An 18,560-nucleotide genomic window follows, 5' to 3' on the forward strand; every position below is an offset into this window, starting at 1 on the left:
TCTTTATATTACATTCGTTTATTCATCATCATATGGTAGGACAAGAACTAGTAGGCAATAAAAAAAAAAACTTGTTAGCAATTGTTATTTTTTTTATTTAATTATTCAATACAATAACTTCATAACAAAAAGAAATAGTTAAAACAAAATCAATTTTATTCGACCAAGTATTGATTCTACAATAAAACTGCTACACAAAATTCACAAAACTATTGTAGTCTCATAAGCAGGAATGAAAACAGTCAGGTATAAATTGTATATTAAATGTTTTATGAACACATCCATATATTCTTAAATGTAGCTTAAAGCAAAAACTACTTCATTTTTTTCCTGTCAAAGTGAAGTTATTTATATTTTAAGATTTGAGGGTTTTGTGTCCTTGTTCATTATTTCTTTTAAATGCTAAATGTGGAACATTATTTATTGTACAAAGAAATAATAGACATGTAAAATTAAAAAGAAGAAGAAAGTTTTCTTGATTGATAGTGCTGTACTTGTTTATTTTGAATATATAATCTTTAATAAATGTAAAAACCGTAAGGATAATTATTTTCCTTAAAATAAATCAGGATCCATATATCAAATACTTTCAAAATAAATAGATAAAAAATAATGAAATAATGTTTAGGTTTCAGACAACATAAATTGGCAAGTATTTAAATAGATTTAACAAAAAAAATAAATGATTAATCTATAAATTAATAAGTGTAGATACATGTAGGTGAATAAATTCGTCAGAGACAAAACACAAAACTGAGCCTTTTCTCGCATGTTCTTAGTCAGATTAATTTTCTTTTGTTGGTGTGAATATATCACACATGAGAGTCTACCTGACAAGGATACGAGCGTCAAATAAAAAAGCATGAGTTAAGTTGATCAAAAAGTACAGTTGACTTCCCTCATTTTCAGTGTATGTTTAAGAGTCGAAGATGCCATTGAATGTTGAATACGTTCAGGCACACATAGGGTATAGTGTATAATAAGTTAGGTAATGTAGACATCAGAATGCTTTGTTCCAAAAATAATCTGGCGAATGTCTTGCTTCACATATGCAAACCCCAATCAATAAAAGTGTGTACTTTTAAAACATAAATGTACCTTACGTTTAGTTAACATGAAGATCAAAAACAGCATATGTTTTGGACACATAAAGCGAATTAAATAGCTGAATCAAGAAGAAGGATAAAAGTTCAAAATCGAAAACCATAAAATGCAATAGATTGGACTTTAAACAAAGTGTATAACAATTTTGTAGCCATAAATTTGACAATGTTAACTCTGATCTTACACTGAATGATTTATACCGACTTGGGAGACACACAAAGCGACGCGGCAGACGGCATAAACTCTAAGTCATGCATTGTTTTATTAGTGCGTGCACGGGTTAATATTGTTAATTACTTTCTATTTTTCTTTATAATTCTTTCATTTGCCGCAAATTCACATATTAACCACCGTTTATATACAAAACGCAATGCAAGTATAATTATCATAAAAATTGTAAATGATCAAAAAAGCTGGATTTAAACCTTCAGCACACATGAAAGAAAAAAATATTTAAATATAATACATGTTGGGAATTGTAATGAGGGTTTGTAATGAATTAAAAATTAAAAAGCTGTTTCTGCCAACCAAAAAAATTATTAAAACAAGCTTTATGGCTGCAAAATTGAAAACATCCCAAAGGGTTCCATTTAAACATCCATTTGCAAAGCATAGGATACTGGTTGATTGCAAACCTTGGACCGTATCTAGCGTTGATCAACAAGTAACACAGAAATGACAGGAAACAGCAAAAAAGAACTTGAAAATAACAGTGGTAAAAATACGAGTTTTATATTAAACAAATTGAGTAGACTTCTATAATTTTGTTTACCAAAAAATCGTGTTAACTTTAATTAAGGATATAAAATTGATTTTAAAATCCAATTGTTTTGAATTTTAAAATTCTATTTCATATACCTTTTGTCATGTTTTAAATTATTTACTGGGTGGGTGTTGATACAAAATTTACAACATGATCATGATGACACTTTCATGAATCAGAACTATTACAAAACTTAAAAAATTAAGCCGCAGCGCAAGTCAGACTTTGGTAGATTTACATATATACAAACATTAATGCACTTCAGAAGTCAATAATCACAGTTACACAGCATCACTGTAGAGTACATGTAGACCTGAAACAAATGATTTTAACTGCTTCAAATTTGAGCATTGCTATTAAATTTTACATGCTATTTGACTTGATATGCTTTTTTGTTAAACAGATAAACAAAAGAAAATTTGTTCTCATGGAATTTAAATTTAAAAAGATGGCGTTGCAGGACGTCACGGAGAGGCCTAATGTGACAGCATCATAGGTTCCTTTAGGGAAAACCCCAACACAAATCACATTCATACAAGGTTGCAAAAATTATCTCAAAGTATTTTTATGGTGACATAGTTCTGCCACCACTTGACAGATAATTATGTCGACTTGTCAGATCTTGATGTCTACCGGTGAGATTATTACATGTATGTTGACTTGTCAAATCCTTATGTCGACTTGTCTCTTATTCGCTTTTTTTTAAATTCAACACTACCATGCCCAATTTGTGCCATCCAGTTGATATAATTTTTCTGAGAAGTCGACATAAGGATCTGACATGTCGACATGATCCTTTCCTAAGTCGACCTTATTATTTGACAAGTTGACATAATATTTTCTGACAAGTCGATTAGGATCTGACGAGTCGAAATTGTCATCTTTCAAGTGAACTTCATTATTTGACAAGTTGACATAATAATTCATAAAATCGACATAATTATTTGACAAGACGACATAACATCTGGCAAGTCAACATCATTATTAAGCAAGTTAACTTGTCATATGAATGATAATTTTCTTCATCAAACTAGTACGGAAACGTATCACCGCCTCTTGATGTTGTGTTTAACCTCTAAATGGCAAATTAGAATTAGTGTCAACTTCCTATAAAATGAATATATTGTCAAAATAATGTCGACTTGTACAAAGAAAAAAATATAAGTCGATATATTTTGGATAATTTAACTGCCCATTTCAAGCTTTGTTGACTTTGATTAAGTCGTAATATTATTCTGCGTTTTAAATTTGTCGTATTTATGTAAATGCGTAAAAATTTTATCCTATCTTTTATATTGAAAATTAATCATGTTGAAAATTGTACAATTTGTGGAGCTTTCGCGTCCATATTTTGATGACTTCTTGTCTGTTTACAAGGAATTTCAACTTAAGTTTGTCGTCTAAAGTTTGAGAAATAATTTAACCCAATTAATGTCCATTATAAACAAAATAATGTAAAGCAGTAAACATATAGTAGCTAACTGCAAAGCTCCATAAGCGTGAGAGACAGGGCGAAGCACATTGTTTAGTGATAAAAAAAACAACAGCCTTAAGTGTAAATAAACGAATGCAAAAATAAAACAAATATGATACAAGCAAGATTTAAACAGTTTTTTCTATTATTTCAGTAAATACTTTAATAAATACATGATTTCAGTTAAACTATTTGAATTACAAAACGAAGAGACTTTTTGTAGATTCTAATTAGGTTACAAATAATACATGTATAAATTTATACATGAAGAGTTTTATCTATACCCAACTAATAATGATTCTTCATAATTCGAAGTGCTTTTGAAAGATTAAATATAAAATTACTGAGAGAAATAGACATTTCCGAATGCTCTGTATAGTTCTTAAACTTCAACTTTAAATTTTAAATTTTTTTTAATTTTTAACTTTTAAATTTTCAACTTTAAAAGAAAAAGAAAGACTAAACCTTTGGGTTGGGAAACATAATACTTAGATTATTTTATGGTAACGAAAAAGTATACATGTATAAGAAACACGAAGAATGCAGTTTTTAAAAATGTTAAATGAATAGTACCTGAAATAAGAAAAAAAAAAATTTCAACAAAAAAAATTAATTTCAGTCTGTATATATGGTTTTAACCAAAGCTTTAACCCCAAAGCATCAAGGGGGTTTACCATCTCTTCTCCATATCATAGCATTTTATCGGTAAACTAATTATTCTAGCCGTTCAAATTTTGTGAAAACTCCTCTCTGACTTAGATAAATCGCCTAGGTGAGTTCGCCTAACACAATTATGTTGCAATAAATTCTGCGACATTTAATTTTGGCGGCATAGTTTATACGCATTATTTTAGCGCGACATTGAGGAATTCGACTTTAACAGATTAAAGTGCTTAAGGCGTCAAAAACATTTCGAAATGGTGTCACTAAAAAAATTTTGTTGTCATAATTAAATTGCTAAACATTAAAACAATCATATATGACAATATATTTATGTGAATATATCGCGTTGTAAAGCAACAAGGAGAGGCGGTTAAACGTTTCCGTAAACTAGTGGCCATTTTGTTTTTCCTGTCAGATAATTTTGTTAACTTGTCAGATCTTTATGGCGACTTGTCAGATAATTATGTTAACTTGTTAGATCTTTATGTCAGAATTAATGATATGGCAGTTAATGACACTAACACGCTTTGACAACAAAATATTGAGTTTCTAGTCAATATGACTACATTCCGACAAGTCAACATAATATCTGACAAATTGACATAAATATCTGACACGTCGACATAATTATTTGAAAAGAGGTGATGACAGATCTATGCCAACATAAATATTTTAAAGGAATTAGTTAATTCATCGGTAGTTGAACTTTTTTTTCTATTGTGAAAGTAGAGTTAAACGCAGTAATAGAAATGAAAACATCAAAGCTGAATAAATTTCACATGGCAAAGAGACATTTATGCTGCCAAGAGAAATACACAAGAGAACAGAAATGATTTTTTGATGTGAAAACTACGCGTTTGATCGTTGCGTACTGACATTTTAAATTTATCGTATGATGTGTTCTGTGTTGACAATAATTGATTCATGAGTAAAAAATTTGGCAAAAAAAATCTTTTAATCAAATGCAATGAAACAAATGATTTTTATATAAATGTATGTGCATCAAATAATGTGTTGGTGATAATCAGCAGAGCGCAAAATAGTTCACGTGTTTTATTGATCCTGGTATAGGACAACATAATTTTTTTTAAACAATCAGATATCTTAGTGAAAGATGGACTGCAAGAGATAAGAAAGATAACTGCTCCAACAGAATTCCCATTTGAACAGATAGAATTTGTACAACTGATAAGCAATCACATCGTCGAAAACTTATAGTTAATTACACGTCGTTCCTCTCTCCATCACCCGTGGGTCTGTATAAACGACGCTCGTAATAAAGCACGCAAGTTGATTCGTGGCTCATATTACTCCCCAAGTACATTGGTCCTAATGGTACATTTGGCTTCATTCACTTTGTTCATTGGATCTTTTTAATTCCATAGTTTTAAATTTTATATTATAACTCACCAAACAAATGCTATAATTGCCATTTGTTAAAATTCTTTAAAATCTAAAATCAAATCGCTGCATTCGATGAAAACATGAATTTAAGTTTCCTTGCCTGATTTTTATCTGAACTGCAAAGTCCATAAAAATTAATAGGACAAATGTAACTTTCAATAAAATGGACAAATTGGTGTATCAAGATACAGTTTTCATGTGACAATTACCATTTTAAAATGGTTGCGCGTCTTTACAGCCAAGATGTTAGAAATCACATCACTTAAAGAGCACTAACGAAAACCACACACCCTAGATACACCTTCATATGGTCAATCTTACGCGATTTATTTTTTTAACGATAGGTTATTTTAATTACATGTAGTTATGAAGACGTTCACCTGCAGTAAGTAAAGAGAGAAAAATAAAAGCATATAAAATATAGAGTACTTTAATTTTTAAAAAACTATATATATTTTCATGTACAGGCTATAAAATGATATTTATAAAACGCATTTGTACAAAAAGATACAAATAAAGAGCTATAATATTGCACAACAAAAACACATTCATCCGTGAGAGAATTTGGCACTTTTTTAGTCTTATTATGCATTTGAACGAAAAATTGCATGACTTTAGATTCATTTCGTTGATGATGAATATAATCAATAAAATTATTGTCTCTAGTATTTTGGCCTCGGTATTGAGTATTTTACGTTGCTCATTGGCTGTTGGTGCCATGTGCCATTTGGCGCCATTTCGTTATACCCTGGATACCATCGTCTGCCATAAAACGGACTGCCCATGTCGCTGTCATTCTCATAATGAAGTCGGCCGTTATGATGAAAGTCGTCCTGAAAATTAAAAAACAACAATTCTTTAAAATCTTTCAAAGGAATCTTTGGATAAAAGAGGCGATAATTCATTGTAGAAAAGCACAAATTTCTGAATGAAAATACTCTATACAAGAGAGTGTCAATAGCCTTACCGGGGTGATAGCAGGATTGTCGATGCCATGTCGACTCCTGTCTTTTTCTTTCCTCTGGTTTTTACAAATACATAGCACCAAAATCCCCGCTGTTGTGACAAGGAGACAAACCGACCCCACTACAGCACCGATTATGATCAGCACTGAAATAACAAATCGCATTGATATCTTATATATATTCATTTTTCAATTGGTGTGTCATTTTTAAATAGATTCCAAATGTTTGGTTTTTTCATTTCCAAAGATGTTTCAAAGTTTTGATCGATAAAAAATTTCTTACTTTGCGTATCGTATTCAGAGACGGATTTGCTATAAAAAAAAATCAAATAAATGATAACAAAAATCATACGTACACATGTATGTCAATCATATAACCAAAATTGATATTTTCATTCGAAATCAATTTTTTAAAATTTTATGCGTACCGACAGTATGGGCCGGAACTTCCCTCGATACACTTATATCCTGACCCACAGGAACTGGAGGATTCCAAAACTTCACAACCCGTTGTAGCACTGCTTATATTTACTGGAAGAGAAAGGTACGTTATGATAACTATGATTTTTTTTCGGTCTTGATGATTCGAAAATATGACCGCAAAACAAGTCAAGTTCGGGCACACCGACAACACTATCCATATTAAAGTTAACTTTTTTCCTAATTTGGGTTTTATTTTCTTTGAAAATATAAACTTTTTATATTCGTAATAATCAAAACTTCACAAACGTGTTTTTTTTATCTTAATTCTAGCTATAGGTTCCTTTAACTTTTAATACACGTATAATATATATGATGTGTATAACTCTAAATATTTAAGTTGATACACACAACTTTGTCCATATATCTGTAAGTGAATTTTCATGTAATGCCAAAATTCGAATTTTTTCATTACAAATACATATGTATATAATTATATATATTGTGGTTCAGAAATACAAATAGTTTGCAGAATTGCAGCCGTTCTGTTGACGATTGCGTCAATTTATTTCTTGTAATGTTAATACTACTATTAAATACCGTTTGTTCCCGACGAATCGACAAAAGCTGCAGACGACACTGGTGCTGCTTGTCCGTCATACGTCACATTCTCCGTACCGGAAACGAGGTCTTTGGCAACAGACACGACATCCGAAGCCGAAGCAGGTTCCTCATTAGTGATTACATCATAATCAACAATCAAGCTTCCACTTCTGTCAAATTTATTCATATTTCAATTTTATGACACTTCTTTAAATAACTTGATATATTAGTAATTAATGATAGATATATAAGTTCGAACATAATATTCTTCATGCGTCTCTTTACAAAAAAGAAATTTCGATATTAAAAGGAAGTACTTGTAATTGCTTATGTGATAAAATAATTGTTAAGACCTTGTATGATATGAAGTTTCCAATAAAATGCTAATGCCATTTAATCATACCTTACTCTTTTGACTCGGCATCGTTTGAATCTACTACCGAGTCTCCTCCGATAAAGTTCTGTAAGCTTGAAATAGATGAATCAACTATTAGGTACTCTAGAATTGGTAAATTGGTATTTTTCAAAGTGCTCAAAGAGGATTTCTCTGCATTTCACTCATTACCAATTTTTCAATGAAAAAAAAAATTTTTTAAAATTATTTTTACATAAAGAATTATATTTTCCTAAATACTTATATAAAGAACTTCTAAATGAGATTAATGAAATTTATAAATGTCTTTGACAATCCAGCACTCTTAAAGACATTCCACACTGATTGGTTAATATGATAAGTACATGTACTTACTGCAGTTTCCGCCCTTATCATCACAATTGAGTACTGGGCACTAATTGTCAGGTCCTCTGTGATAACAATCACTAATCTGATCACAAATATGAACCGTATCTCATTAGTTCCAATAACAGTCGCAGTTGTCGTAACTGGAACCGTAGATGTAGTGGTTGATGGTAAGGTGGTAGTGGTTATTGCTGCAGTGGTTGTAACTGACGCAGTGGACGTAATGGTTGTTGATGGTTCATTGGTAGTTGTTGTTGGTTCTGTGATAGTTGTGGTTGGTTCTGTAGTAGTTGTTGTTTGCTCTGTTGTAGTTTCTTGGGTAGTTATTGGTTCCGTGGTGGTAGTTGTTGATTCTCTGCTTAGTGTTGTTAATTTTGTAGAGGTTGTGTCTATATTAATGGTACTTGTTGTTGGATCTGTGGTTGTTGTTGGTACTGTGGTTGTTGTTGTTGGTTCTGTGGTTGCTGATGATTCTGCTGTAGTGAGCTCCATGGTTCTTGTTGCAGGCTGTAAGGTTGTTGTTTCTTGCACTGTGGCTGTTACTGGTCCTGGGGTAGTTGTTGTTTGTTCTGTGGTTGTTGTTGTTATAATGGTAGTTGTGGTTATTTGTTCTGATGTAGTGGTAGTTGGTTCTGTGGTACTTGTTGTGGGCTCAGTGGTAGTTGTTGTTGGAATAGTGGTAGTTGTTGTGGGCTCTGTGGTAGTTGTTGTTGGAATGGTTGTAGTTGTTGTGGGCTCTGTGGTAGTTGTTGTGGGCTCTGTGGTAGTTGTTGTGGGCTCTGTGGTAGTTGTTGTGGGCTCTGTTATAGTTGTTGTGGGCTCTGTGGTAGTTGTTGTGGTCTCTGTGGTAGTTGTTGTGGGCTCTGTGGTAGTTGTTGTGGGCTCTCTGGTAGTTGTTGTGGGCTCTGTGGCAGTTGTTGTGGGCTCTGTGGTAGTTGTTGTGGGCTCTGTGGTAGTTGTTGTTGGAATGGTTGTAGTTGTTGTTGGCATAGTGGTAGTTGTTGTTGGAATAGTGGTAGTTGTTGTGGGCTCTGTGGTAGTTGTTGTTGGAATGGTTGTAGTTGTTGTGGGCTCTGTGGTAGTTGTTGTGGGCTCTGTGGTAGTTGTAGTTGGAATGGTTGTAGTTGTTGTTGGCATAGTGGTAGTTGATGGTGGCTCTGTGGTAGTTGTTGTGGGCTCTGTGGTAGTTGTTGTGGGCTCTGTGGTAGTTGTGGTGGGCTCTGTGGTAGTTGTTGTGGGCTCTGTGGTAGTTGTTGTGGGCTCTGTGGTAGTTGTTGTGGGATCTGTGGTAGTTGTTGTTGGAATGGTTGTAGTTGTTGTTGGCATAGTGGTAGTTGTTGTTGGAATAGTGGTAGTTGTTGTGGGCTCTGTGGTAGTTGTTGTGGGCTCTGTGGTAGTTGTTGTTGGAATGGTTGTAGTTGTTGGTGGCATAGTGGTAGTTGTTGTTGGCTCTAAGGTTGTTGTTACTTGCACTGTGGTTGTTGGTTGTTGTGAAATTGTTGTAGTTGTTTGTTGCTCTGTAGTAGAAGTTGCAATTGTTGAAGTAGAAAGTATTGTTGTTGTTTTGCACAAATTTGGTGTCTCAGTTGTTGTCACTGGCACTGCTGTTGTGCCAGTATAACAGGTTCCACAACATAAATCTGGATTTGCTGCACAGTGGCCGCTGGTACAACCCAAGGCTTTGTCTCCATACAAACAACCTGAAAAAATAACAGATCAGATATAAGCAGAGTTCTTTTCATTCTTGTTTCTTTATTATCATTCGTCCTTTATGGTGCATCTGTTTACCTTGTCTTCCGGTGTAAAATTTGGCACAGGTTTTACAACATTCATCACTGACGGAGTAGCATATGTGCGGCTCGTTGGCAACCTGTGAGCAGGTTTTCCCAGCGTTGTTAAAAATAATCACTTCACCGCTTCTGTCACCATATAAACACGATTCTGGAAATAAATTGTTAACAGGATATTAAAGAAGGCTGTATGACCAGCAAATTCCCCAACAAATCTACTTTGAATTTTTTGTTGTCTTCGTCTTAAGATAATTGAATTAGTCCAAAATGGTCACAACCATTCAGCCTTTTCAATGTGTACATAATATCGTATAGGCATTGCATAATGATTTCAACAAGAATCAATAGCATGCTAAGTTCGACAAATCGTTGACTTTATATATTTATTCAATCTAAGGGAGAGTATTTTTTTCCTTCTTTTATTGTAACACATACCGTCCCCAGAGGGCGCACAGTCGTCGTCCGTACATACTCCCGACACACACCACTACAACGAAACATTCATGGACTAATGTTAGTTTGTTTGGTTCGTACTCACTGGAATATATGTTTAGGTGTTTTGTGCAGCAACTGATAAGAACACAACAGATAAGCAAACTTTCTTAATCTTGGTAATTTGTTTTTCTGATATACTAGTAAACCCTTTGTATTAAGAGTATAAATGATTCACTCGAACTTTTCCTGACCAAAAGTTTCAAATTGTTTGAAACCAATTAATGAAATCAAACATTCGATAAAAGACTGTACATTTTAAAATTGATGGTTGTGTTCTTCTCATTTTATAAATGGCAAACTGTATATTGGTACTACTAATAAACATGTATTTTTAATATACTATGGTGTGAAAATATAAAAATAATTCCACATAACTTCGGAAATTTGTAAAATACCGTTATTTCAGACTTGAAGATCTCTTGGAATGTGCTATGGTAGCATAATTCAAGAATTCGACCAAACTTAAAATATGTTAACAAATTAAACTTAAAATATGTTAACAAATTAAAGTAACTTGAATATGAAGGATCTGATATTTCTAATAACGTAAAAATATTTTACTCCTAGATATTACCTCGATCTTTAATGTACATTATTACCCCTTGAAGATGTGTTTCAATGTAAAGGTATACCGGTAATTTATAGTTCATCATAAAATTATCAATATTTTAGAACAAAAATACTCATGCAAAACATAGGTAAATAAAAAAGTTAGCTTTATTTAGTTTAACTACAGCTGGACTTTACTATTAATACCTTTCTGTTTCCACACTGAAGACCGTCCGCCCCCGCAGCCGACTCGCACTGCCCACTTCCGTCTGTTTTGCGACACCACAAAGTAGTACATATGGACGTATAATTGTTGTTATACGGGAACTGTGGAGTACATTATCAAATAAGAATAAACAGTCATAATTTATCGTTTTAAATATCGATTTCTTAAATTTAGTTCTCCTCTAGTACTTCATTGCTCTTAATTTGTTCTTGTCCATTAATGGAGACCATTTAATACAAATATTCAAAGTCATCAAACTTTCCTAGTTTTAAAGTAAGAAACTTCTAAACAATCTTACCATGCAAAATGAAGATGCAGGCCCTACTATATGTTTACACATGGCATCTGCATCATACACCTGGCCAGGTAAACTTGTGTATTGGTTTAAAGCTGTCGGGTCAAATCCTGCATTTAGTGTCGTCATACAGTTTCCGCTACTTCCGCTGTTTCAAAAACAGAATCGAGTTAATTTGTAGTAAATTTCAAGCTAAAGAAAAACTGTTGTTCTGAAAGTTTTCACATATACATGTATAAGAATGACCTTTTTACCTGTTTAAGGCCGAAATGTAGGCTGTGAAATAGCCCGTTGAGCAAGTTGAGAATTTCCAAGGATTCGTGTTATCTACTATAGAGGACGATGCGGCCATTATAAAGGCATCCGAGCTGCTACAACCATTCCCTGTACCATCGTGTTCGGCGCTCAGGCTGACAAATAGAATACACCAAATTATTTATATTTCATTATCATTGATAAATACACGCGGTCAAGAAGTCATCTAAACAGTTTTTTATATACATGTATAATTATGTTTTTACAAACCTGTGTCCGAGTTCATGAGCCGCTACTGTCAGGATGACGAAGTTGAAATGGTCCTCCACGATGGACACACTCTGGGTAGTACACACCGCCCCGACCCAGGCCAGGCCGGCGTTACTGCTGGACCCTGAACTCGTGAAGTCGTACCTGTGGCGACAAAACAACGGTCATTATGATACCAACTCCAGCCGGTGACCGGCCCATTAGAGAATATGTAAAAGACCGAGAGAAAAAATTCATGTAAATTTATACCTACTGTGGTAATATGATTGAAACGCCTTTAATTTATATCAATGATATTTGAGTTTTTGTTTTGAGGTTTTAATTTCGTTGTCTAAAAAAAATCATAAATAAAGGCGTTTGATTTTTTTAACTTTGTCCACATTGTTGAACTGTTGAAAATCACGTGAAATTGAATCTACAATGTATTTAAAAATTTTACCTTGAAAACATCATTGCGTGATCGTTACTGGGAAGGCTCCCCGCATTGCTGTTAACCCAGCTTGTGACGTCACTAAGAACGGTCGAGGCCTCAACTTTAGGTGTAGGTACTGAAGAATCTTTGTTGTTTTCCGTGAAGGTCGATTTTGAAGGTGTCTAAAAAACATTCAATTCAAAATTGTGTAGTTGAGAAAATTAAAACTGTTGTTTTTGAAAGATTGAAAATTATTGATTCGTGATAACGATTGCTTCAGACTTCTATACTTTCTTCAAGGAACGACTTCGTGACGATTATTCTGATGATTTTTTATTTCGTTACATTTCGAAAGATATTGTATTCTTCGACTTTTATGCTTTTCTTCAATATCAGCGCTGTGTAATAATAGTGGTTTATTGGGTTTGAAGGCAAAGTCTTCATTAAAGCATTCAAAAGCTCACTACATGTATATTTTGATTTCAATGGTTTTCCGATTTCTTTCTTAATGCCCAGTTGCATTAATGGAAAAAATATGTCCCCATATATCACTCTTTTAATACGTGTTTATTCAGCCTTGCATTCTTATTGAAGTCAAACAAAGTAACAATTTTGTTAATAATTACATTTTAGAAACCCTTTATACAAAAGAGAGAGCTGTGGCAGAACTCAGTGTCGGCTGAGGAATACAAGTCATAGAGTACGGGCGTTTGCCTGTCATTGGCCTTTTCTCTCTCCTATACCTTTACATGAGTATTCCCATTATATTTTTCGCCATTAAAATTCTAGCACATTTCAAAAATTCTTGAACATTAAATCTTAATTTGAATAAAAATGTATAACTTTTCTTTTACCAAGGTCATGCATGCCAAGGGCAACACCAATGAAGAAAGCCCAAAAATAGTAAGAAATTCTTTTTTTTTTTTTAAAGGATTGATTTTTATTTGAAACAAAGCTGTGCAAATAAATACTGAAATTTTAAAATTAGTTCCATGCAAAAAAAAAAAAATATTGAAAATAATAATTCATAAACGATACTTACATCTGCTATATAGATTCCAGCAAAAACAACGGATATTGTGTATGAGGAGGTCTGTATGTTCTTGTATCGTACATCCATCTGTAAACACATGGGGCGCTTATTTCAATGCAGACACTTAATGCACTAATGTCTAAATATAATATTGATTGATTTAATATTAATAGTAATTAAAAGTTTGACCAAAAAAAACCCCAGATTTACATGTTTTTTCTCAGTGTCACTGATCAAAAGTAATCAAATTTCAACTTTATATTTATCACATGTATAAAATGAAAATCGTCAAAATTTCTTTTTGTATCAACTTTTGGCAAACTAGTTCACATTTATAATGTAAGTTATGAAATATCTTTACATTATAATCTTTTATTCAAGACAAAATTAGCTCTATGCGAGTTACCCCATTGATGACCCAGGCGTAGTACTGCCGGATGTTGGCTTTTGCTTCCGCATCCCTCTCACCGGAAGTCGTCTTTGTACTTTGAGTGTACCAGCTAGAGACAAAAAATACATTTCATGTAGTAGATAACGTGTATACCAACCACCGTCATTGTATCGATCAATAATTTACAAGACAAGCTTTACTTTAACGTTATTTATGGCTGAATTAAAGCAATTAGTTGTCGGAAATTGTGGCTTGCCGTTTATATACATGTAACAGTAAAATAATTCAAAAGGTCGATACACTTTTATTGGTGATGCTTATTTAGAACTTCAAATAATTGTAATTTTGTCCCGAAATTTACTTACATTCGCAAAATATTTCGGTTTATGGGTGATATTAAAGATAGCAATGCAGGTTATTTTGAAGAACGTGTCAATTTGACATAAATTTATACACCCCCAACTTATAGTGTTACTCGAATAAATTTGGATTAAAATACTTGTGTTAATGTATATGTATTCATTTCGCCATGATATTAGATATATAGTTAAATGTTAAAGGTAATCATATTTTAGCACGCTATATCGTTTTCTTCTCTTTAAATATTATCTTGTTTAATCTGTAACGTATTTGACACTATATACCGCAGCATAACGACAATGACATCATCTAGTAGAGATAACGATGTATCAGCTTTCGTCCTGTATCATGGTACTCATTTATTTCATTCTTTTCTTTTATTTCACATTATTTATAATACGTAATAAGGGTGGTACCATGTAATAAAGGCAAGAGATTTGAAATTCTCTTTTCTGTGTGTATATAAGAAAAGTTTAGATGGCCAAATATCCTCTGGAAACAATATAAGCCGCTGTTAAATAAACCTGTTTCTGTACATGTATCATTTTTAAAATTCGTAACAAAAGCGAGATAATTTGCGTTGATTCTTAGGTTTATGAAAAAAAAGCCGTGTTAAATACTCACTAATTATACACAGAGAAATCCACGACCAACAGTGTTTCTATCTTGTACTCGGGTACGGCTCTTTTTCGCCTCACAAGAGCTTCGGGTACAGGGGCCCCCGGCGGGGTGGCTCTATATCGCCTCTGTGTTTTATCTGCACAAATATGAACAACATATCAGCGCAATTACATGCTAAGTACCGTATTAATAGTTATATCAACAGCATATATAATTTTAAGCTTTAACGTCATTTTATGAGCTTACCAATTGGTATGCTATCATTGTAGGCGATATTTGTGTGTTTGGCCATCAGAATTTTAAACACCCCAGAACTTTCCGGATTACAATTTTTCTCTTTTGGTTCCAGAAAATATTCGTTGGATCTATCTTCAAAACTTCCAAACTAAAATTCACGAGAGATTCTTTGTTGGATAACAAAATGTGTAACATGGTAGATTCTTTATCTTAAATGCATTTATATACTCTAATTCATTTATTATGTTGCATTCTCTTTATACATACCATGCACAGTGCGTTGTCTGTGGTTTCGACGTAAAAAGCGGCAAATTTACTTTCGTCTTGATAGAAAAACACATTCTGTCAAAATATATCAAGTCATTAGAATTATTTTAAAGCCACGTAGTTATTTCTATTTCTTAGAACTCAGATAGAGAAATTCATTTCCAATGCATGTCAGCAAATTCACGAAAATCTTATAAACGATAAATACACAGGAAGAAGTTATTCATTTGTAAAAAATAATTTCACTGAAGATATACACTGTATATATGAAACTTTTATATGAATTAATGTATTTAAAAGAATACTGCATTTTTCATATACTAGTACTTTGCATTCAGCAAGTGAACGCGTGTGATATACGTTTTGTGTTTACCATATAAATAAAGTTTAGGTGTGATGTGGAGAAAGTACATTAATTACTAACACTTTTGTCCTGTATATACTGTCGCGCTATCTCTCCTCTGTCATTGGCAGCAAAGACAGGAACATTCGCTGACAGTTCATCCATTCTTTTTAAATGAAGGTCCACTTGTCCGTTATTGAAAGGGAAGGTGACCTCTATTGTTTTGGCGGGAATGGACACGCCATCTGCAGAACGCCGCAAGCGCTCGCCATCTTCTTTTAAATTGACGGTTACCTCACCTGAAAACAATGAGTAATTGAGGATTCCAATGACAGGAAATTGGATGACTGTCGGATAGGTGCCTACACCTATCTCACCGTGCGTAATTAGGGGTGTCATTTGAATTTATTTTGTTCGTGAACATGACCGCAATCCGGAGTCGCTCGTGTGATTGCATTTTTCCGAGAAACAAATGTCTGAGTCATTCAAAAATCCAATTTTCTTTCTTTTAGAACGTTATGTTTAATTGACCTAATTTATTTTCGTTTTTATAGAAATATACACTATATACAGTGTATACTATGATAATACTTCAGCGTATTATCAGGTTAGTATAATTATACGTCCCTGTTTCATATTTAAAAACAAACAAACAAAAAATTAGCTGGGTTTTTTTAGAATACATACCGATATTGAATCTTCAAAAATGAATAGACAGATCATGAATCGTTTAACTAAGTAAAGATCTTTAAACTACCATAACTTGACCGATTCAAATACACCCGTAGTTCTGCCGCAGGCGAGCTCAGGACAATGAAGTCTTCAATGAAGCTGTCGAAATGTTTGAAAAGATCTGGGGACGACATATGTACACAGAATTATCGCATCTATGTTAGGTCTTTATAGGTATAATTATACACATTGTGTACATGTATGTATACTGGGTTGAGCCGTGATCGTTATCGTTATGTACGTTTCTGTGTATAGGTACATGTAAATGTCCATTACTCAAGTCAGTATGTCAGGGGTTCTTCTAGACGTACATGTATATTAACAAAAGTATGGCCGTGAATCAATTGTTTAACAGCAAAGCCAATGGACGAACGTTTTAATTTCTAAAGAGCACGACATCCACATGCTTCATAAATTCAAAATTTGAATAATGAGAGAATTGTGAGAGTAAATGTTTTGGAATGATTTTTATGACCACTGATTGCTATCGCTGCCAGCTTTTTGGGTCTGTTCCGTGCGATGACATTGCAAATTAATCCCGCACCTGACCCGAGAAACGTTTTTGTTGAATAAAATAAGCTTTCAATGATATACAGATTTTTGATCCCAGACCTATGGCGGTGATTATGGATCAGCACAGCCTCCAAAATCTTCTATATAATATTTTTTTAAATAAAGACATCCCAGAAAATGTTAAGTTTAATAATGTTTTATGACAGGATGGATTGAAATTCCCCATTCGAGATCAGTTTTCTTTTATGAATGTGAAAAGCGATGATCAAGCATAAATCCAGCGGAAAGACTTGTTAATCCTCGTGAAGTATACGGGTGCCATATATCTCTATTAAAAAATTCATAGTGCGTTACGAGGCCTGGTGGATTTTATGAATTAACGCTGTCAGTATTTATCAGCAGCCTGTGTCCTGATTCCAGCATAATTTGTAAATTAACATGTATCTATTCCAGATCCACAGTTTAATATATTTCCTATTAAACTTCGTGTTAATTTGAAACTATTTACATGTATGGTAGATCGCTGGCTTGTGTTACAGAACAATTCAATTATAGATCTCTACAGGACGAAAAAAAATCAATATTGTAAAATAACAGTTGGAAGCCACCCGGTTTGAACTGCTTCATATTAAACACAAAGCTGAATAAGTGCAGACTTACCCATATACTCTCCTTCCATGTCAAATGGTAGAGGCAGTGATAGCCCATAGGAACGGCGCATAGTCCCAATTATAACACACATACTCATTAAGAATTTAAAACACATTTTTGATAAATGCATAATGTAGAGCAAAAAAAAAAAGGAAAGATCGATTTCCTTAACCAGAGGCCAGATCACAGAAAGCAGCGCGGTGTAACACAAAAAATGGTTCAAGTTAAGAAAATATCAAAATATCTCGGCCATTTATTTTCTCTGACTTCTCTCATTGAGTGTTATAGATCGCGGCCGGGTGGTCAGACTGTCAACCATTAATGTATAACAGCGGGTATTTATACCTTCTATAAATAAAAGTTTAAATTTCCGATATACAGAGGGACGTAATACAAACGATCAACTTATCGTCCATTGAGAAAGAAACAAACTGTAAAAATGAGAATACTACGTAAACAATTCTTCGAACGTTTACAAAAGAATGAATCCCTAGTAGTAAGAGGCTTATTATGTACACAACGTGGCCGAGCGACACGATTTAAACTTCATTTACGGGTATGCATCACTGAACGATGACTCGGTCAATTCAAAAGTAAAAAAAGAAAAATAAAAGAACTGCGATTTCTCTGGTCACGAACCGGGTACGGTTTCTCAACTTTGCGCAATAGTTTGTAATGGGGACTGAGGAAAAAGTTAAAGGGTACTCATGCTGCTGGTAGAAGGCTTTAATGTTTATCAGAATCGACGTGTTTTGGGGTATTTCGATGGCCATTACTGAAATAGATGGGTCGTTATCAGCTGCTAATTGTTATCACAACCAGCTGAAATGGCGAAAAACAGGAATGCGACACAAAATGATTATTAATGCATGTCGTAGAAATGTTGTCTGGATGTTTATAATTACACCTGTTAAACCTCTTATTAGCTTAGCCAGTCAATGGTTAGAAGGCCGATATTGTTTGGAACTTTTTTATGCTTCCAAAAA

At 33.5% G+C, this 18,560-nt stretch overlaps 1 protein-coding gene across 2 annotated transcripts; it reads right to left on the minus strand.

Annotated features, from left to right (window-relative positions):
• Window positions 1-5,848: 5,848 nt before the first annotated feature.
• On the minus strand, window positions 5,849-18,091 carry LOC105332474 (mucin-22). Of its 2 annotated transcripts, XM_034446841.2 has the most exons (21): window positions 17,584-18,089; window positions 15,760-15,977; window positions 15,336-15,410; window positions 15,078-15,216; window positions 14,835-14,967; window positions 13,866-13,959; window positions 13,469-13,546; window positions 12,454-12,608; window positions 12,015-12,158; window positions 11,744-11,899; window positions 11,493-11,637; window positions 11,176-11,295; window positions 10,360-10,411; window positions 9,923-10,075; window positions 8,144-9,834; window positions 7,799-7,863; window positions 7,393-7,565; window positions 6,801-6,903; window positions 6,656-6,684; window positions 6,376-6,518; window positions 5,849-6,241 (listed from the first exon to the last, which is right to left on the minus strand). In XM_034446841.2, exons 1-21 carry the CDS (start codon window positions 17,702-17,704, stop codon window positions 6,071-6,073), a joined length of 4,158 nt encoding a protein of 1,385 aa, XP_034302732.2. In that variant the 5' UTR covers window positions 17,705-18,089; the 3' UTR covers window positions 5,849-6,070. The 2 variants fall into 2 exon arrangements, 1 of the variants encoding a protein (XP_034302732.2); XR_010710856.1 differs by lacking the exon at window positions 6,656-6,684 and having other exon boundaries at window positions 6,101-6,241; window positions 17,584-18,091.
• Window positions 18,092-18,560: the final 469 nt, after the last annotated feature.

The sequence above is a fragment of the Magallana gigas genome, chromosome 2 (genome assembly GCF_963853765.1).
Source record: "Magallana gigas chromosome 2, xbMagGiga1.1, whole genome shotgun sequence".
NCBI lineage: Eukaryota > Metazoa > Mollusca > Bivalvia > Ostreida > Ostreidae > Magallana > Magallana gigas.

Bases quoted from the DNA above. Each gene is read 5' to 3' on its own strand.
- LOC105332474 (XM_034446841.2), bottom strand. From the start codon at position 17,704: ATGCATTTATCAAAAATGTGTTTTAAATTCTTAATGAGTATGTGTGTT. The intron at 11,638-11,743 runs GTAAAAAGGTCA...TTTTTGAAACAG, and splicing joins TACATTTCGGCCTTAAACAG to CGGAAGTAGCGGAAACTGTA. The intron at 6,519-6,655 runs GTAAGAAATTTT...TTGTTATTTCAG, and splicing joins CTCTGAATACGATACGCAAA to TGCTGATCATAATCGGTGCT.